General features: G+C 41.4%; 1 protein-coding gene across 3 annotated transcripts; it reads left to right on the top strand.

Moving 5' to 3' along the window:
* The first annotated feature begins 2,905 nt into the window (after nucleotides 1-2,905).
* On the top strand, nucleotides 2,906-21,410 carry IVNS1ABP (influenza virus NS1A binding protein). 3 transcript variants are annotated; one of them, XM_075038697.1, is made up of 15 exons: nucleotides 2,906-3,167; nucleotides 10,001-10,246; nucleotides 11,578-11,700; nucleotides 12,035-12,204; nucleotides 12,289-12,364; nucleotides 13,117-13,290; nucleotides 13,686-13,811; nucleotides 15,201-15,308; nucleotides 17,430-17,556; nucleotides 18,111-18,335; nucleotides 18,488-18,609; nucleotides 18,793-18,919; nucleotides 19,012-19,143; nucleotides 19,309-19,482; nucleotides 19,955-21,410. In XM_075038697.1, exons 3-15 carry the CDS (start codon nucleotides 11,590-11,592, stop codon nucleotides 20,206-20,208), a joined length of 1,926 nt encoding a protein of 641 aa, XP_074894798.1. In that variant the 5' UTR covers nucleotides 2,906-3,167; nucleotides 10,001-10,246; nucleotides 11,578-11,589; the 3' UTR covers nucleotides 20,209-21,410. The 3 variants fall into 3 exon arrangements, with proteins under 3 accessions (XP_074894798.1, XP_074894796.1, XP_074894797.1); XM_075038695.1 differs by having other exon boundaries at nucleotides 11,574-11,700; XM_075038696.1 differs by lacking the exon at nucleotides 2,906-3,167 and adding an exon at nucleotides 9,370-9,589 and having other exon boundaries at nucleotides 11,574-11,700.
* Nucleotides 21,411-21,846: the final 436 nt, after the last annotated feature.

Here is a 21,846-nt window from a genome sequence, read left to right as displayed (position 1 = left end):
ATCTTTCATCAAACTGTATTTGGTTTCACAAAACATTTTGTTCATTCATAAAAACAATTTTCTTTTTAAAAGAAAACCATGGACCAGATCCTTGGCTGGTAGCATACCTCGCTCAGGTGGTGTGCGTCACTGAGCTATACTAATCTGTGTCCAAAGAGAAACGCTACGTGATGATAGATTTAAAGACATAGTGTAGAGCAGCTTACGTGAAAAAAGGTCTTGCTCTTACTTCTAGGACTAACATTTTTTCTACATTTTCTCCATTTTTAGTGCAGCAATCCAAGCCACATATTTTGCTCTCAGCAAATATAGTATTTTCCCTTCTCGGGTGGTCTTCATGACTAAGCTTCGGTGGAAACAGGGTTTAATGTTATGACATTAAGCCCTTGCAATATCCAGAGTTAACAAATTCAGCCTTTCCTGTAGACATTAGATCTTTAGATGAGACATCTGGAGGCCATTATAATGAGACAGGGACAAGCAGAAGAGCCAATTCAGAGCCAGGGACACCTACAAACTACCTGACTTAGGAGTAACACACCATTTGGAAGAAAAGCAAGAGGGCTTGCCATTCATTAGTGAGGAAGGCTGTATCTTCTGTGGCAGGAAATAACAGGTATGCAGAACATCCAGAGCCTCCACAAGCATAACTTTATTCTTTTTTTTTTAAATATGGTGTTAGAGAAGTGGTTTTGTTAAAGAAGTGTTCTCAACATCTTACGAACACTGTTCCAGGGAAGGACAGTTGTTAAACCAGGAGATCTGAGACCCTAATGCACATCACTGCTCTGGTGGTTGCACGTGTGTGCTCACTAGTTTTTCTGATTCAGCTCCCAGTAACTCCATTGTCTGGTATCAACTCGATCCCCCTAGTCCCTTTCAATAAAGAGTTCTTCAGAAATAATTAATATTTAGCATAGGTTTCATTGGAAAGGATTGCAAAGTATCTAGCAAATTGAAATTAAGGTATCTGAGTGTTATAGAAGTCTTTTCCATTGTCACAGGAAATACCATAAAATCACAGAATGGTTTGGGTTGGAAGGGACCATCTAGTTCCACCCCCCCCCCCCCCCCCCCGCCAGGCAGGGACACCTATATAGTCACATCTCAGCTGGAACAATGGCGTTTTAATGATGTAAACTAATTTCATGTTGATTACAAAGCAAGAAGCAGAGAAAAACCCATTTTCTTCGGTGAGACGGTGAGTTTGGGTGATCAGAATGCAACTGGCCCAAAGGAGATGCTGCCTGAGCTCCCAACTGGAAACACCCATCTGTTAACTCTGTGCTGTCAGGAGGATGCTACACTTGCCCTTTGACGTCACTTGTGGTGGCTGATAATGAAAATTGATGGTGATTCATAAAGACATCTCCTTCCTAAGAATACCGGAACAGCAGCTTTCGTAATCCTGAGATTTACTTAATTAAGGAACATCCCCAGCACCGTTTTATTTGATCATAGCTCCTTTCTCTTGTCTTCACCTTAGTCTCCCTCCCAGCTTTACCACAAGTACCTGTGATTAGCATGGCCCTCATAAAAGGCTTCATTCAAAAAAAAAGCAGAGAGTGGGAAGGTAGGCACTGAGGTGTGGCTGGTGATTTAAAAACTGAAAGGAGGAGGGAGTGGAAACGCATTAGCAAGAGGTGAGAAGTGGAGACGGTCCTGTTTGCTGCAGGCAAAATGAGAAGCTGAAGAGTGGGCCCAGCTGCAGCCTGGGCACTGTGCTACCATATATGTCTCTGGAGGGATTCGTGTAGGTGAGGAATATACCTATAGCTTGATGCCTCTGCTCACTTCTGATGAGATGAGACCATTACTTTCAGTATTTTGACGCACTTTCCGCTTGAAACCTCAGAATCATCCAACTTCAGTGTTTTGAAATCTGTTTCTCCGCTGAGAACGTTAGAGAAATGGGCATTATCATATACGTCATACACATTTGACAGCCGAGGCACTAAAGCCGTATCTAACATAATCTCTTAAAGGTTTCCTAGTTTCTGACCAAGGTGGCCTCTGAATGAGGAGAAAGCACGCAGGGAAGTAGCATGGGGAAGCGTATTGCTGCCTTCCAGGTGACCTTGGTGCTTTAAATCAGAAAGCGAGCAAGGAACCTCAGACTTCATCCAGCTCCATGTTTTATTTATGATGATATTGCAGCAGCACTCAGGGCCCCAGCCATGAATCAGAAACCCATTACCCTATCTAGCATGCAAACACTTAACAAACAGACAAGACTTCAAACACCCCTTATTTATCAGCAGTGATGTTTTTAAAACTACTGCACCTAGCAAGATAGGATTTATCATGAAAAGCGTGTGTGTGTGTGTGTCTATTTCTCATCCAGATGGGAAAATGCCTTCCCCAGACCAGTTCAGGGGTGCTGGAGCCAGACGCGGGAAGGACAGCCTGCCCTCCCCCCTCTCATACCCCACAGGCTGCCAGGGAGAGCTTCCAGCATTAAATATGGTATTTTTTGGTTAAGCAGACATGACGCCTTGAACTACAGGTCCGAGCTGAGGAGAAAAAGCAACACCGGATTTGAAAAACAAAATTATGGCACCAGGTGGGCTTGTGCCCGAGAGCTACGACTAACGAACGCGGTGGCGGTTACTCGTAGAGACGCGGCGCGGCCGGGCCAGCCCCGGCTTCTCCCGGGCCTGCGTATCCCTCCCTCCCCTCACCCCTCCGGACCCGGCCGCCCTTCCCGCCCCGCGGCCACCACAGACGCCGCCGACCGCCGTGCCCAGGGCCGCAACACCCCCTCCCGCTCCCGCCGCCGCCTTCCCCCCACCCGCGCCGGGAGCGGAAGGAGGGGCGCGGCCGGACTCGTTTCTAGGCGGAGCGATGCCGGCCGCCTCATCTGCGCGTCCCGCCCGCCCCGCCGGAGGCGGAGGGTTACGGGGCGCAGTGCCGCGCCCGCGCAGGCGGTGTAGGGATCTTCCAGCTGCCGCGGCGGTCGCGTTGGCGCCGAGCCCCGGCTTCGCTCCGCTCCCGTTCGCTCCCGCTGCTCCCCGTCCCCCGCCCTCCTCCTCCGTCGGCAGCCCCTCGCCTCGCTCTCCCTGCGTCCTCCCTTCCCCGGCGAGCTGGGGCTGCGTCTCCGCGTCGGCTTCCCCCTCAGCCTGGAGGCTCCCAATATGAACAGCATCGTCTACGCTGAGAGGCACCAGGTACGGTGGGGCGGGCGGCGGGCCCAGACGCGGCCCGCGCCGGCTGTGAGGGGAAGGCGGCGGCGGGCAGCCACCATGAGGCCGGGGGCGGCCGGCCGCGGAGCCGCCCGGCCCCGCCGCTCTTTGTTCGCCGCTCGGCGCTGGCGGCGGCGGCCCGGGGGCTGCTGGCGGGCGGGGCGGGCCCCGCGATGACGGCCCGGCCGGTCGCGCCGTGCCCTCCCCGCGCCCTCGGCTGGCGAAAGAGAAGTCCCCGCGGCTTTTCGTTGCTTATTTGGGGGCGTTTTCTCAAAGCCTGGCCAGATCTCGAAGTTGCCGGCCTCATCGAGACGAAGTTGTGTAAATGGCCGGGGTGGCGTGAGATGTGCTTCCCTCGCGGCTGCCGACCCTCGTCCCGCCGGGGGTTACCGCGGCTGGGGGGGAGTGGAGGGTGTCGGTACCGCTGCTGTGGTCCCGCGTGGACACCAGCGGCTGGTGGAAATGTCGCGCAGCCCCCAGCCCAGAAAACCAGATGTTCCCCACACGGGTGGGGATTGTTCCAAGGTCAGGCGTTGCCCGCGCGCTTTTCCAAGTGCCACGCTGCAGTCGTGTGGTGGCACCTTTTTTAAACCCTTTATAGTAAGTGCGGGAAAAAGAATCGCAGGAATCCTGGACTTTGAGTGAAGAAAATAGCCTTTTTGGGCTGAAGAACGTGTGCTGACAGCTGGTTGCCAATGTCATGACCCTCCCTGTCATCTATACCAGTTCTAGGAAATAGGAGATAATACAGCAAAAACAGTGGCTGTCAGTCCACATTAGTGCTTCTGGAGAAAGGTGATGAGTATGAACGACTGGAAGGATTCTTTGGGGAGGGGGAGGTGGGGGGTGTGGTGCGAGAGAAATACAGTATTTTCTCCCTGCATGCACAAATTTCCAGCAGCTTTTTAGAATTTTTCAGAGGTGCTTCATGGCAGAAAAGATCTTTGCATTGGCAGCTTCACTGTTCCTTCACCCCAGATTCCCATAGACATAAGAACTGAATTGGTTACGATTTCATGCAGGGTGGAAAATGTTGATGAAGTGAGAGGCAAGGCATTCGAGTTATTTACTAAGCAGAGGGGTGGCAAGACTGATCGGTGATAGAATAGTGGAAATTCAGTATTGTGTCACTGTCCTTATTTGTCGTGGTTTGCAAAGGGGAGGGTTTTTTTGTTTCCAATAATGGGTGTGTAGACACCACACTTGTTCTCTTCTGTCAGGGACCTACAAAATAAGAACCCAAGCAGGATGAGGTGCTTTGATGATGAGATTGGTTTCATTTTAGAAAGCGGATTTTGTAGCCACAAGCCTAACTCCTGGAGCACAGGATGCGACAGTCATGGTATACTTTCCAGTTAGGAAATGGTACTTTAGCTACTGTAAATACATCTAATTTTGTTTTCCTCAGCTTGAGTTCTTAAGGAGTGGGAGATGGTAAGAAAGACAAAAACTGCCCCAAATGGGGGGTGGGAAATGATGACGACACACAAACACCCCCCCCACCCTCAGTTTGCTGGTTGTGTGACAAAAGTTTGAAGAAATATTTGTGTTAGTTAGAAAAAAGAAAACCGGGGGGGGGGGGGGGGGAAGAGCTCAGATTTTAAGAGAGTGCAGGTGAGATAGAAGGTAGAAAAAGAGGTGTAGATAAAGACTATGACAACAACAAAAAAGGTGTAACTTGGAAAAAGAGGAGGAAACGCAGTATGGAAAGGGCATGTAAATGACCAGTGCTAAGGCTCAGTGAAACGGGGAGGGGGGGGGGAATAGCATTGGAAGCTGGTACTACATGGGCAGCTGGTGTGTTACAGCTGAGAGTTGTAGTTGAAGGAGCAGTAACATTCAAGCATCAAACCTGCTCCTTATAAATTTTTTGTCTACATACATGAATGTATGTTTGAAAGAGCTCTCTAGGCTTGCTCTCTGTAGAGGACAGTCCAAGTATTACATCTCCTTGGGCTACGTGTAAAAGATTTTGGAAAATGTCCATATTCCTTTTTCCTTCCCCTTCAGTTCTTAACCAGTGATAGCAAATACTCTCTCCCTCTTTCTTCACTATTGGAGTGGGAGCACAACTGAGGTTGATTTGCAGTGGAATAGAACAATTTTGTTTACAAGTAATAGTTATCAATGAGACTAAATCTTTAGTGGAAAAACACTGAAAAGTGAATATGTAAAATGAAATTCATATGAATTCTATGAGTCTTATTTTAAATCACTAGAGTAAAGAAGTTGAGCCTGTTCAGTGGTGTAAAGTATGGTGATATATGTCTTAGTCCATGATGTTTTGCTCAAATGCGAACTCAGACATGAAAAGATTGTGTGTTTTTACCATAAATAAATGCTAATGTATGAAAGAAAATTTTTGAGGACACCTGGTTTTATCTTCTGATACAGGTAATGGGCTATGAGTAGTCGTAGGTGTGACCTACATTTCTTCTGAACTGAGCTGTGGAAAGCCAGAAAGCCCACAGCAAGTAAAAAGCACCAACTGTGGTGTTAAATTCCATTTTTGTTTCACTGTACCAACAAGTGTCAATCAAGTGTCTATCATTATATCAACAAGTATTGACTTCTAATCAAACAACTAAAAAGTATCTTCCCCAAGTCAGTGTTTTCTTCAGAGTTGAAGAGGTAATACCTTAATCTGACAAAAAAGTTTGTGCAAAATTGGCACAAAGCAAGAGCTTTTTTTAATGAAATACTGCACATGGAATGTACCAATGGGCTATACTAAAGAGGAGACTTCTTAGATGGGGGGAAAAAGAAGTACTACCTGTGTTGTTAGGTCATGGGCAGGGTGACTTTTGCCTCAGTGCGTGGCTCTGGGACCTGCTGTCTTGGCACCCCACCTGAGACCACAGCTCGTACATCCCCTGAAAGTGGCTCTGCAGTGGAGAGTCCTAGGGCACAGTAATGAATTTTAGATCTTGGAGAAATTCAGTAATCATCAGGCAGCAGGTTTATTAAATGTTAGAATGTTTTCTGCAGTGAATGGCTGTTTAAAAAAAATTTTGATGAACAGATCCTAAATTCTAAGCACAGTTAACAATTTAAAGTGTATTAATTATGACATTTGTTTGCTCTTGTAACTGAGCTAATCATATTTCAGTAGTATTTGCACTTGCAAAATCCATATAAGAGGATAGTGTAGTGAAGGATGAGAAGACGGTATCATTGTTATTTAGGTGAATTTTTTAAATGCATCTTTAAATGTATATTCAGTGAAATGGAAAGATGAGTTTAAAGGGGGGAAATTTCTCTTCTGGAAGTCAGTAACACGCAGTGAATTTCTCTCTGAGTGTATTATGAGCCATGAATCTTTTGTGGTCCAGTGGTACATATAGGGAGCAAATGAAAATCTCGGTCTGTGCATAACAGTAAGTGTTTAAGAAACTCCATTATTAGAACACAATTATGTTTAAATTGAGCAACTGGGCAGACGTTTGAGTACTGGCATTCCTCTACTTGGGTACAGCTGTATCATTGAAACACACCATGTGAATGCTTCATGGCTTTCGGCCTGTCTCAGTCCTCTGCAGTATTACACCTAGCATCATCTTGATTGAAGGTGGTGTCTCCAGGCTCAACCCCAGTATCAATCTTTAGTATTAAAACTAGAATGGAAATGCATAGTTTATATATCACTCTTATTTTTTGCTTTGTTTTAAAAATAAGTGCAGGAAATAAGCCTGCTTTCAAGTAAGAATTTTCTCAAATGGAATGTGTTGTTCCCATTCTGGAATGCTAATTCTGTAGCTTTAAGAAGTTTAAATAAGTGCATTTTGATGGAGCTTGAAAAATAATCATTTCAGAGGCATCAGACTTCAGACTTTACCTGGCTGACAGGGATCTGTGAACATCGCGCTTGGTTTAAAAACATGCAAAATCCTAGAAAATTATAAAAAAAGCCACTGACAGGTCTTGATGTGGTGAGCTAGAAGGGAGTACAAGCAAGGGGTGGGAGGTGGGTAGGAGAAAGGTAGTGACAAAGTGATTTAGATTTTAAAAACAGTTTAAGAAAGAAATTTGTTCACAGTACCTGTTTATAACCTTTAATGCAGAAAATGCAGCATTCTTGGCTTTTCGTTGAATGTTGGCTGATTGTTTGGCTTGTTCTGGCAGTAGTATCCCAAACCAAAAGGAATGCAGAAAGTACTGAATATGCTTGTGCTATTTAATGCCATTTTGAGTAGTAAAAATAGCCATGGTTCACTCACTACAGTATTGAAACTTTGTGGCAATGATTAAGATGTTCAAATTCCTAGATATCCAGATTGGACAATACTGTTAGGTGCATAAATGCAAAATGTGTGGTTTTGACCTCAGGCACAAAGGAGGACTTTAGAAGACAAATCTTCCATTTCAGCCCAGAATTATTTTGGATGTCCTTTTTAGGTCTTGAAGGTCGTAAGCAAGTACATCAAGCAAAGTTGAAACACTGCACTTGAAATAAAGTTCTTCCATTACAGCAGAATGTGACAAAACATGCTCAGAGATGTAAACTGAATGAGGATGATTCTGGAATCTAGTTGAAATTCTTTGAATAGTTGTCGTGTAAGTCAAAATCTCCCCAAAGCCTCAGTACTGATAATTAACAGCAATCCCAATGAATATTGAACGGAAGAATGCATAATGTGATGCATGAGCAAACCAGCAGCCTGTTTGTCTGAACTGTGGTAGCAACATACATTTAATTTGCTTTGGTAATTACGGACCTCTACTCCGTTAACAACAGAACCTCTTTGAGAGATCAGGTAGTCAAGAAAAAGCTGGTTTAAAACCATTGTGAGCAAGGTGAATAATCTGATGTGCTATGTGTCACTTTCTGCTCAGAATCAAGCAAGTGGTGACTGGTTTGGTCCAAGCCTTTTCACCAAAATGGTCTGACAGTGTACCAATCATCCAGTGCAACTCCTGCCTGGAACTCAGAGCTTGTCTCCCTTGACATTCCTTTTTAGATGCCTCCTGTAGTTTGCATTTGTCTGGGTAAGTCTGGCCATCATGTCTGGATAATTCCTACAACAGAAATGGAAGGTTTAAAATCTGAGATTATAAAGTCAGAGGTCTCTTGGTGATAATTCTCTTGTACATTTGTGGATAGTCTTGGTGAAGCATAACTTCTAATAGATTCTTATAACTTTCTCTGTAAGCTAATTCATTGCAACACTTGTGTTGAAATAATACCTCTGCATCTTTGAACAACGGAATGTTTCGGCTGAGGTGCGTCTTTGGGGAAAGTGTGGACATCAAACTGTTTACTTCTCTTTTTGAGAAGTGAAATGTTTTGATTGCTTTAGAAACTGAAATGGTTATAGCAGTTGTACCAACAAGAGAAGAAGTGTTGACTTCCAAATGCTTAGTTAAATAATATTTGGTAAATAGAGCTTCGTTTCATTCTCATAACTGGCCTGTAGTATTGTAAAAAGAACATATATTTTATCTTTGAGATTTTTTCCTAGCAAAGTGTGCTGACATTAAAGTATGTTGTAAAAAGTTGTGATCCCTGGGGTACTGTTTCTGTAGTCGTCCTTGCGTTTGGAGGTGCTATATTACAGACACCACTGCTGCTCTGAAGCAGTTGTTTCCTTATTTATATGTATGTGTTTGTGTGTGTTCTAGTAGCCAGACTTAATTAACATTAATACTTTCTACGCGGTTATCTGCTAGCTGAAATAGTCTGTCTTCAGGGTTCCAAGAAGCCGTTAAGGATGGAAGCATTTTCCTGTGGAGCTGGTATGTTGTGGGATAATGCCCCCTGCCGCTCTTGAGAATCAGCCTCGCGCTTGAGCTGCTGATCTGCTTAGAGACCAAGGGAGGTGAATTTCTGCCAAAATGATCCTGTGTGTAAGTGCTGGCCAGGCAGTTGAGTCGTGAAACTCTCTTGCCTACAATGTAGGTGACTTTTAATTTTTGACAAGGAGAAGTGAGCTGCACCTATTTTTAGGAAAGCAGATTCCCAATGTGGCATTTAATCTGTAGATACAAATATAGTTTTGGAACTGCAGTGGGGAACTCAAGTGGATGAAGTGATCGATGTTTTCCTGAGGTGGCATCAGGGTCATGGAAAGTTCCAGAGTGGGTGTTTGTTGCCTGTTCCCTCCCTGCTCCCTCCCTGCTGCTGCTCCTCCTCCTCTTCTCCCCTCCCTGAAAAACCCTGGCATAAACAGCCCACCCACATGCAGAATACCAACAAAGCTACCCTAGTCTGTACTGGCAGTGCAGAACTTGACCAGAACTTAACAGATTCTATTTGCAGGGTAGCAAATAGCAATTTCTGACTTTATAATTTTTTTGGAAGTACTGAAGACTGGAGACATGCCCAGTCATTTCAGACATGTCCTTAATCCATCTTCAGTTCATTTTAGGCATTCAGTAGAAGAAGGATATAAGTAGAGGAAAAGCAAAAGGTAGGAGGCATGTGGATTGGTTTCTTTTTCAAAAATTAGTCATTTTTGTTGTGTTACTTAAGCATTATCTACTCGTGTAAGCAAGCAGTAATGATCTAGATACAGGAAGTGCTGAAGGTTAGAGTTGGTAAGGAATTGTCTAAAAATGGGATTCAGCTGTTCTAACTTTTTCTCTAAGCACTAATTTAGCCACTTTCTTGTCTCTGTGGGTATAAAAATTAATGTGGTTGACCTTTCATTAGGCATGAGAATATATTGGTGTCAATATGGAATTTTTCAGGCTGTTTTTGTGAAGAAAAACTTGTTTGTTTGGGTCAGGAACTTCTACTTTAAGACACTATTAAAGTTTCATCTGAAATACATGGTAGTACTATCTATTGTCCTTACTTGATAACTTCTACTTTATTGCAGATTATGATGCATGATTATCACAGAAGAAATTCATGTCTATAGCTCTTAAGGACTTTATTACATCATCTTCAAGCCTGATAGTTTTGGAATCCGTATTGCAGCTGCAAAGACACGTCTGCTTTCGTATTTCAACAACCATCTTCTGTCAGAAGATACTGAAACTGAAGTGCTCTGGGTTAACACAGTGATACCATTGGATTATTTTAAGATTTCCCAGTTAAAAATTTACAGTAATATATTTTCTTGGTAAGTCGATACTGTTAGCTGCATATATAACAGCTAATACTTTTGCTGAAATTCTGTGACTGTAAAACCTTGCTGTCCTTTTTTTATTAAAACACAACAAATGAAAGTGTATACAAATGGATAATGATCTTTGTAAGTAAGATTATTGCTGCCAGTTTAGGGTCAAATACTTTCAGTAGTAAGTGAATTTAAAATAAATGGATTAACACTAGAACTATTTTGTGTGGGGCTTGCTATTTTTATTACTGATTTTTGCTCTCCACTTTTTCTATTTTGGGGGTTTTCTTGTTTAGTCTGATCCTTAGAATTTTCTTAAACTTTAGATGGAACTATAAATTGTTGCTGATAACATTAGTAGTATCCCACATATTCTTTCCTCTGAAATTGTTGAGGAAAGTACACTTTTGCATATGTTAGCAGCTCAAACTTACAAATTTGATTATTACTATTTTTTTAGTTTCAAGTTCATTAGGTCACCTCAGGGTCATGTTTTGGTATTCTTAATTAGCTTCCTATAAGGAAAATGGACTTTTCCTGAAAGTGTGTAACTAAAGAAAGAATCAATTAAATGATCTATAAAATAGCTTCCAAATTAAAACGTTAGTTTCCTGAAGTTATTTTTCTAGTCTTGGTCCAATTTACCTGAGGTGGTATGTTTGCATATGGGCAAGATGTTCAGGGGAAGTTGTTTTAGCTTCATGATGACTTAAAATACATGGTCATTGTTCAGAATGTATTTAATTGTGTCTTTTGTTGGTGCTAATGTTTTTCATGACTTCAGCTACTCTAAAATATTTAAGTCATTACTCAAAATTAAACAAAAAATTATTTCTACAGCTATTCTACTTAACTGGTTACTTTAAATTCTCAGTTCTTATTTTTCAATGTAGTTGGTTTTTTGGGTCTGTGCAAAAAAATGAAGCTGACCAGTTTGACAGATTTCATGCAGAAAATAGCAATGAATCTACCAAATCCGATCTTTGTAGAGGGGAATGAAGCTTCTTGTGTAATCCAGTGGTTTCCAGCTTGCTCCCATGGAGCTAGCAGAGGTTCAGCATGTAGTTTTGGAGTTGGTACCTACTGAAGTGATGTGGTAAGATAAAAGTTGTGGCCTCAATCTCTGAAAATCAGTAATCCAGTCAATCCAAAGGACTGTTTTCAACATGTACTAATGAGCAGTAGTAATCTTCTAGGCTGGTTTTTTTTGAGATGGATTTATATTTTTTTCTTAAATTCCCCATGAATGTTTGTTTGCAAACAATGTGTTAAGAGTACTTCTGTAATGAAGCAAAATGTTGTATCTGTAAACTATACATTCTGTTTTCAGCCAGACCAACACCAAAATGATTCCTAATGGATATTTGATGTTTGAAGATGAAAACTTCATTGAGTCATCTGTTGCCAAACTAAATGCCTTACGTAAGAGCGGTCAGTTCTGCGATGTCCGTCTCCAGGTACCTTTTTTCTGTCCAAGTATGATGATTGAATGCAGTACGGTTTTTGTTACACTATGTAATGCTATGTGCCTCATTGATTGTGAGGTGTGAGATTTTAGAATCTGATTTCTGAAAAACGCATACTTAAAAAAAATTAAAATCAGATATACTTTGAGAGAAGCGATGCTAACATTTTTTTTCAGCTGACATAAATTGGAGACTGTGTTGATTTGAAAAATTGATTTGAACTGTGACATTCACTTGGGTAGGCCTTTATACTACTATAATACAAACATACTTTAAAAAAATTTCTTACTAGCATGTGGATATCTTATTTGTGTTTTAAATAAAGGTATGTGGACATGAGATGTTGGCACACCGAGCCGTGCTAGCTTGCTGCAGTCCCTACCTGTTTGAAATCTTCAATAGCGATAGTGATTCTCATGGAATTTCCCATGTTAAATTTGATGATCTCAATCCAGAAGCTGTTGAAGTTCTGTTGAATTATGCCTATACTGCTCAGTAAGTAGTTTTCACTGAAACGGTAGACAGTAGACTTTAATTTAAAAAATCAAAATAATAAAGATAAATTTCTTTTTGTAATAGGTTAAAAGCTGATAAAGAACTGGTGAAAGATGTATACTCTGCAGCAAAGAAGTTGAAGATGGAGAGAGTTAAGCAGGTACAGTTCTCAGCTCTTCCAGAAGGCCATTCTGATTTCTCAGGCTCACAGCATTATGTTTTTTGATGTTAATGAGGCAAAAAACGATGATTCTGTGGAAAATTGCTCAGCGGATAAGCTGATTTAGATGTTCATTAGCATTGTATCGATTTAAGTGACATCAGTATGTATTGCTTCCACTTGTGTTATCTTTGTGCTGAAGGGTTCTCTGAAGTTAAGTTTTGTATTTGTGCACCTGTATAAGCAAAACCGCTTCTGAATTACAGCTGGTTACTTACCTTCAGGTTTGTGGAAGCAGTGGTGTGCTTCATTGCATTGAGGGGCATAATTAAACCTGTAACTGTGGCAGTGATATGTGGAAAAAAGAATAATCCACACCCTCATGAACATAAGTTTGGTAGCGCTTGACTTTAGAAATACTTAACTCTTGCCACAGATGGGCATACCTTTCACAAGGGAATTGGGTTTCATGCCTTCACTTGACTGCAGATAAGTAGTTTTGATCAGACGTTCAATAGAAAAGCATGGGGTCAATGTACGAGTAGCTTTCAAATGTGTACGACTTTTAATGTATGTATATTCCTATGGAAGGCAACATTTCATTTACAGCTCTAGCTCGGGGAGGGGATGACAACAGACAGTCGCTATTCTGCAGTTAGAAAACAGCTGTTGCCGTATGCTGGGATGGGTTATTTAAATGTATAAAAATCTTGTCTACCTGTAAACTAAGATGCAGCCTTTTTTCTTAAAAGGTTTGTGGTGACTATTTGCTCTCCAAGATGGATGTTCAGAGCTGCATCTCTTACCGAAACTTTGCAAGTTGTATGGGAGACTCACGTTTGTTGAACAAGATTGATGGCTACATTCAGGAACATCTTTTACAGATTTCAGAACAGGAAGAATTTCTCAAACTTCCAAGGTTAAAGGTTAGCTTAAGTTTGTAGACTTCCTTCTGGTACATGACTTCCAAAAAGCAACCCAAGGAGCAACTATTACGGCTTCCCTTTTGGGAGTTAGGAAAACTTGGTGTACTGACCTTTACCACCAATGTGAAAATTCTGGGTCTGTATAATAGCCATACTACTGTGAACCTTAACAGTAGAAAACTCATACTATCATCCTTTCTAAGCGTAAAAGATAACTGCAGTTGTACTTAAATGTGCTTCCTAGTTTCAGTGGCATGGGCTGAAAGCTCCTTGTAGGTGGTGTTTTCTAGCTCTGTGGTAAAGTGAGAGTAATGCTCACTACGTAAAGTACAGTATTCTACAAATACAAGGGTAATACCTATAGACTAAATCATCCTTGTCTCTTCTAATTCAAGCTCGAAGTAATGCTGGAAGACAATGTTGGCCTACCCAGCAATGGCAAATTGTACACAAAGGTAATCAACTGGGTACAGCGCAGCATCTGGGAGAATGGAGACAGCCTGGAAGATCTAATGGAAGAGGTTAGTCTTTAAGAAAATGGGATTAAACATCTTTTTTTAAAAATCAACAAAAAAAGTCAATATGAAGGATGATCCCTTTTTCTTTTAATTTTTTTTATTTTTTCACTTTTTAAACTATGACCCTAAAGAATTTAAATTTTACTGTAGGTACCCCTAAGCTGAGAAACTGGGGGGGTGTTCAGGTGAGCTGAATGAACTGTTCAGTCTGGTCTTCCGCTTTCCTTTTTTGCTCACTATGTGCTGTATAGTAACCTCAAAGTGGTGTGTATCTTGCTTTAGAATTGGGGAGGTGGTACTGAAACTTGCCGTAGATTCTTGATGTTTTCCTTTGCAGGTTTTGCTTGTAAATGCGAAGTAGGTAAAAGCTTCTAATGGTTGTTCCTCCCCATTGATTTATCTCCCCATAGGTTTATTAACAAAACTAGGATACCAAGGCTGAAGAACCAAGAAGAAACCTCAAGTGTATTGACACGTACAGAAGCAGCAGTCCTGCCCCAGTTCTCCTAAGAAAATCCGCTGTGGGCAGAGAACGATGATGATGATTTAATGGTGTTTACTTACTCCTTTACAGGATACATTATTTTGAAAGTTGTGTGTTATTAAATGGCTTTACTCATGAATACTGATACTAGATGTAGCCTGGGCAGTGTTTAATGGAAAAATTAGCGGGGAGTCTAAATTTGTAATTGGCTAGAGAAAACAGACTTTACAAAAACCCATGAAACATCAAAATTTTCCATGTTTGTTATTACAATCATGATAGATCTTCGGAAACACTTGTATAGGCAAAAGTACATGTTGATACTGTCGTATATTCTCAAGTGTATATTTCCTCTTGGAAAAACTCATTTTAAAAGCTTGGATCATGTTGAAATTCAGATGCATTCCATTGAAACAGTTGCATCTGATGTTTAGTTGTGGACAACAGTTTCCTCCAGAACTTAAAATTTGTGTTGTCTTCCCTCATTCCCATACCTTTCTTTTAGAGTCCACTGTTGGCTTCTCTTGACTTTTTCTGATCAAGATAAATATGTGTATTTTTCAAAGCAGAAAACTTGTTTGCGGGGATAACGAAAATGCTTGCATGAGATTGTGAATTTGTGTAATTCTGCAAATTAATGTGCCTTTTGCTTGTCTAATGTTTCTGTGCTGGAAAAGCAGTAGAAGTCCTTGAAAAATGAAGATTTCTCTCAAGCTGAGAAAGTAACGAACCTTCATCCCATGTTTGAAGATTGCCGCCATGACATCTGCTTCCTTTTAGTTTTGTCATTCTGCTAGATTGAGATGAGATGACGAGAAGTATGCTGGCGACTGCCTTTTGTAATCTGCCTGTAGCTAAGTAGCAATGGAGACAGTAGCCACATGGGTATTCTGTTGTTGTTTTTGCAGGTTCAAACGCTGTACTACTCAGCTGATCACAAGCTGCTTGATGGAAATCTGCTAGATGGACAGGCTGAGGTGTATGGCAGTGATGATGACCACATTCAGTTTGTGCAGGTACAAATTGCAGACAGTCTCAGGTAACCCTAGATAGACTGGAGGAGCAGTTACAGCACACCTGAAGTCTTGCGTACTGTTAGCAGAGAAAGTAGCTTTAATGGAGAAATACATAATGAGGAAGTATCTTTCTCAAAACCACTGGAGGTGATTATTTAGTCTCTGCTTCTGGTTTTTCGGCAGACTGACTCTAAGCCTTTGCAAAATGGAGTGCTTTAGGTTTGACTTCAAAATAAATCTTAGGCTGTTAGAAGAAAGAAGAGATAGAGAAGCAGTCAGCTGTAGCAAGTCAGCTGTGGCTTTGTAGAGATATTCAAGAGTCTGTAAAGAACCACGGACTGCTTGGCTTGCAGCAGAGAAAGCATCTGTTAAATTTTGGCATAGAAAAAGATTCCAGACGTAAGTTCTAATCCTTCAGCTGCCCGCATCCGTTTCTTTTGTTCAGCTGCACTGGTAATGTGCAGGAGAGATTTTAAAAAGCAGCAGTAGGTAACTTCTGATCTTGAGATAGCTGATGCTTTGGCTATGTACAAATTGGTCTTGTGCTTTTTGAGATTTATTTTTTTTTTTTACTTCCAGCCAGATACAATCATTCTCACCTCCTGAAAACCACACGGCTTAGCACAATGGAGGCTGTTTAAGAAACAAAGAATAAAAAAGGGCTAGTAGATGTAAATTATCAATTGCTTTATATGAATTAAGGTTGTTTAAATTCACTGAGTTAGAAGCAAATACATTGTAATATTTTAACTCATAACAGTGGAATGTGCTGATACAAAAGTATGCTTTGTGAAATTTTTAGCTAATGTTTATGTAAAACACTCTCCATCCCAGAACATGGATTTTAGAAGTGAGAGAGGAAAATGAAAAGCCAGCTATTTTTCCAGTTTCTTAATTGTTTTTAGTAAGCCTTCACCGGCTTTGCCACCTTTGGATACTACACCTTTTAATACTTAGAAGCTGAGAGGTGAACGTTCAAAAAGTTCCTTTTCAGAAATAAGGCCAAGAGTTGTCAACTTCTTTTTTTAAATCCTTTCGGATGATAAGAATTGCCAACTTCAGACCTTCTAAACGGTTGAGAGAACTAACACCAGAAAACCCACAGATGACAGTCCTGGAAAAATTGTAGCTTTTAAATTTTTGAATTACAAAAGTTTGTAATTTCTGTAACTGTCGATGCACTTTAAGGATATAAGAATAAGCTGTTAATTGGATGAAGATTCAGAAATAACAAAAACACTATCCACAAATGGATTGATTTTTGTGGTGAGCCGAGTATAGCAATCAAGCTCTCCTGTGTAAGGTTATCTATGAGTGAGATGATGTATTTCAGAAGTCTTATGACAGTTTCCATAGAGATCAGACTCCAGGGAGCTGTGCAAGCATTGCAAACTTGGTACTGTGGTCATAAACTTCACTGCTAAACAGAATAGACAAAATGTTAAATTTTGTGTTTGGTTCTTATGATTGAGCCAACAAACTGTGCAGTCTAATCTGAAATGTGAAATTTGGGGTTTTTTCTTAATTGAGCAAAATAATGTAAGCTACAGTATAAATTTAATTGAAGAAGAAAAGAAAGCAGAAATCTCCTGTTAGTGGGAAGTAGCAAGGGAGTAAAATCCAAGAAACAGCTAATCTGAGCACAGAGAGGAACTGAGGCGAAATTAATTTGTCTTCAGGGAATGAAGAGAATAGTTAATTCACTTCTAAATAGCATTATATAATTAAACAAGTTCCAGAAGCAGAGCTTGCGAGCAAGACTTCTAGTTTGTAGATCAGTTCTCTCCAAGTGGATGTAGATTTTTCCTTATATTTGAAAATCCTGCTAGTAATGCATACTCTCTTTAGGAATTTGAAATGATTTCTGGGCAGACACCAGCGGTATAAAGCTTGCAGTCACAGGATGAAATGAGTACCAAGATAGATGCAGAGTGGTTTTTAGCCACTGTTGCTGAGTGGGCAACATGTTCTGTTGAAAATTTAGGTGTGCTATAAATGATGCTCTGCAGAGGTGGTAGACGAAGTGTTCTCTTGAATAGTTATGTCTTAGCTCAGAGAAGCAAAGGTAGAAGGAGGTGTAGTCTCTGGCTAGGTTTCTGTAGCTGCCTTTTGATTTTGCAGAAGAAGCCACCACGTGAGAATGATCACAAGCAGATCAGTAGCAGCTCCTCTGGAAGTCTTTCTCCAAATGCTACTGTTCAGAGTCCCAAACACGAGTGGAAAATCATTGCTTCAGAGAAAACTTCAAGTGAGTAACTGGGGCAGGGTTTGTCTAAAAGATGCATCTGGTATTGTGTACCTACCACCTCCCACTCCCTGGGGGTTTCCTTCAACATCTATAAGGAATGCAGAAGTGCTTTTTCTTACTGATGATGCAAGTCCAGTAATGGGCCCGGTAATTTGTGGGATGTTTCTAACATAACTGGGGCCAAACTGACATGACTTACATCTCAATTCCTTATCGACAGGGCTGTCCCAAATCCCACGGTGTCTATAATTTAACCAGAAAGTCCTAAGGAGATCGGCAGTCTCTAATTAATTAATGGAGCTATTTGCTCTGTGTATGTGAGGAGACTTTCTCCTAGCACATCTTTAGCTTGCTCTTATGTCCTTTGGGCACTATAGTAATAATCTAAACCTCATATTTTTCAGTAACTAGGCTAACACTTGGAACCAGTAACCAGAAAATAGTTTTCACACTTACAAGGGGAGAAGCATAATGAGAAGACCCTAGTCAGCATTCACTTACGTTCACCTAAAATTGTATTATATAGGTGGTCTTTCTTTTTCTCCTGATGACAGGTAACACCTACCTGTGTCTAGCTGTTCTGGATGGTGTGCTGTGCGTGATATTCCTGCACGGCCGTAACAGCCCTCAGAGCTCTCCCACAAGTACGCCACGACTGCTGAAGAGTCTGAGTTTTGAGCTTCAACCAAACGATATCATAGAGAAGCCCATGTCTCCAATGCAGTATGCTCGGTCTGGACTGGGCACAGCCGAACTTAATGGCAAGCTTATCGCTGCAGGTAAAAGGAATAGTAACAATTCTTTAAATAACTTGCTCAACTGGGGGCGACAGCGGCTTCTTAACTCTGTACGCTGTATTTGAGTCAGCGTTCTTCAACGTGAAAGCAATTGGTCTTTGGAAATGTGGTGTCATCTGACCTTTTGCTTTTAGGTGGATATAACAGAGAGGAGTGTTTGCGCACAGTGGAATGCTACGATCCACAAAAGGACACCTGGACTTTCATTGCACCGATGAGAACACCAAGAGCTCGGTTCCAGATGGCAGTTTTAATGGTGTGTGGTGGGTGGAGATCAGGTGAAATGTGACATGGTGTAAACGTAGGTGGGACAAACAGGGCAAACTTTACAAAAGGGTAATGGAACTTGCTTGCCTGTGGTTACATGGTTACTAAAGTGCTAATGATTTCAATTGTTGTGTACTTAGACGTGAAGCAGGTGTTTGTTTTTTCCCCTTAGGGGCAGCTATATGTTGTGGGTGGGTCAAATGGTCACTCGGATGACTTGAGCTGTGGAGAAATGTATGAGCCAGAAATAGATGACTGGACTCCTGTTCCAGAACTGAGAACCAATCGCTGCAATGCAGGTAACACATCTGCAGTTGATAAAGTATTTGCTTGGTTTTTTTAAAACGTATTCATTTATTAGTTTGCTTCTTATTCTTTCCTATATGAATAGGAGTATGTGCCCTGAATGGAAAACTGTACATTGTTGGTGGTTCAGATCCTTATGGCCAAAAGGGACTTAAGAACTGTGATGTGTTTGATCCCGTAACAAAATCTTGGACGAGCTGTGCTCCCCTTAATATCCGTAAGTTTGTTGTGTAGTTTTGGAGGGAGGGGGAAAAAGGGTGGTGGCAAAACTGCAGGTTTAAAGCCAAACTGAACAAAGCCACCGTTTAAATTTCAGCTGCTGTGGCATACTGTTAGTGCATGACTTCTGTGCTGGGCTGTGACTGCTAGTGTTTGATTGCAGGGAGACATCAGTCTGCAGTGTGTGAGCTGGGTGGATATCTGTACATCATTGGAGGAGCAGAATCGTGGAACTGTCTGAATAGCGTGGAGCGTTACAACCCAGAGAACAACACTTGGACTCTGATTGCACCCATGAATGTGGCTCGACGAGGGGCCGGAGTGGCTGTTCGTGACGGTAGGCTTCTGCAGGCTTAAGCAACCTCTTGTGCTTTATGAATTTTTCATGTTAAGCTACAATGCAAGTAAAATACAAAGCTGTGTTCCTTCTCAAGGAGGGAACAATACAGTAAGAACTTGGCTATGCCTCCAATTTTAATTAAAAACTGTAACCAGAAAAGCAAAAAACCTCGTCTTTTGTTTTGGGGCATTCGCCCCCACCTCCTTTTCAAAACATCACTGTGCAGCTTCAACAACTGCATCTGTTCAAATTTGGGCTTTGCGCTTACACTGAAATAATTTCCAGTCTGCTCTAATGATCAAGACACCCAAAGCAGGTCAATAGTGTACCTTCAGACCTTGTGCAAGGCAAAGGTTTCTGACAGAAAACCTGAAGGTCCTTCCTTTTGGCTTACCCCAGAAAGGAGGCTGCATTTGGCGACACAGCTGATGCTTAGCAGTGAAGCCTTTGCTTTGTTTCCTTTCGATAGGAAAACTCTTTGTTGGTGGAGGCTTTGACGGCTCTCACGCGGTGAGCTGCGTGGAGATGTACGACCCTGCTAAGAACGAATGGAAGATGATGGGAAGCATGACTACGCCAAGGAGCAATGCCGGGATTACCACGGTGTCAAACACTATTTATGCAGTTGGGGGATTTGATGGCAATGAGTTCTTGAACACAGTTGAAGTCTACAATCCCGAGTCAAATGAATGGAGCCCCTACACTAAAATTTACAAGTTTTAAGTGAATTAAATTCCCTTTTTCAAACTAACAGGCTTAGTGATGTAATTGTGTTTTAGTAGAGGTACACATGTGAATAGGGTTGGGGAGGGCATAGATGTTGCCAACAGCAACACAGAGCTTTTGCATATTGCATATTAATGTGCTGTACATATTTGTTTTGGAAAGAATATCAAGATGAAGGGGTTTTTGTGTATTTTAGAACTTTGTTTTAGTTTGGTTTTTCTGTTGTGTTTTTTTTTTTTTTTAATTTTTGAAGATAATGCAAGAGAAACTAGACTGGGCATATCATTTCAGGAGCTTCCCCCAGTGTTATGTCACTTTGCACATTAAACAACTTTTCCTGTAGGCTGCGTTCTTGGGGCAGGAAGTGTAAGGTTTGTGGGGGATTGTTTTTTTCACCAGGCCTTGTTTTTCCTTCAGTAACTGGAACAATCTGTAACAAGAAGCCTTATTTAAATAGATATAATGGCTATTTTTTTTATTAAAAAAGCTGACATGCCTGCCAATACCGTATCTTTTATGATTGCCTTTTTATAACTTTTTATATATTCAGCAGAGTATTTTATCTGTTGAAATGAAAATGGCAGATAAATGGTTATTGAAGCAAAGAGACAACCTTGGAGTTCATAGAGACCGAGTGGGACAACCGATTTACCACTGTTGGTGAGCTGCTGAGCTTCTGCCTCTGCTACGATATTGTAACTTAGTATGTGGCACGTTCCTTAGAGCTGAATGGAGTTTCTGAACATAACATAGCTGTGACTTTCTAGGACAGGAAAATTATTCTGGCTCCAACTATTTTGACAAAAATGCAGAGGGTGCTTTCTGTACAGCAGTTTTGTTACTGTGGGTGAGCTAACCTTTGTAAAACAAAAACTTCAGTGTGGGGGTTTTCTCATGGTTTTTAAACTCTTGCCAGCTGGCAATGAAAATGTATTCATCTGATTAGTAACTGTCGTATTTTTCTAATATTACAAGCTGAAAGTGTGATAGAACACAAATGACTTGATTTCGTATGTGCTCATAGTACTATGTTTTAGTTCACTTTCTCTATTCATATGGATAAAACGTTGGTTAAGATGACTTGGTGTCTAATGTGTAGTGCTGCACATCTAACTCCTAGTGCCAAAACTAGCACTGACTGCTTGCTGCTGATGCAAACACATTAAAGGTACCTTTTGGGAAATCCTTGCACCACAGGATTGCTGTGATGTCTCTTTGTGTCCTTTTCTTTAACAAGACAGCTTACAAAGAGAAGTTTGTGATATCAAAATAGACATTTCAAATGTGTGTAGCTACAAGACAAACAAGGTAGGATGTTTAACTGAACCCCACCTCAAGTAGAAAGAGAGAGGAGGGGAAGTGCCCTGTACACCTGCCTGCTCTTTGCAAGTTACCCTCCAGAAATGGGTGTAAAGGTCTCAGAGCAGGCAGCCAGCGGACAGCACCTGGCTCCTAGAGTGCTACCACTGTTCTTGTAGGGAGATTCACCTACTTGCAGGCTGCTCTCAGGACCAGTTTACTAAAAGCTCTCTGCAAATTAAAGTGTGGTGCTCCAGAGGTGAGATGAGAAAGGGGCCAAAGAGTAACACCATGGTGAAAAGAAACAGCTGATACTGTTGTAAGGAACTTATCTGT

This window comes from Buteo buteo, chromosome 10 (assembly GCF_964188355.1).
Source record: "Buteo buteo chromosome 10, bButBut1.hap1.1, whole genome shotgun sequence".
Lineage (NCBI taxonomy): Eukaryota > Metazoa > Chordata > Aves > Accipitriformes > Accipitridae > Buteo > Buteo buteo.
Note: the sequence above shows the minus strand (reverse complement) of the source record. Positions and strands in the feature narration are given on the sequence as shown.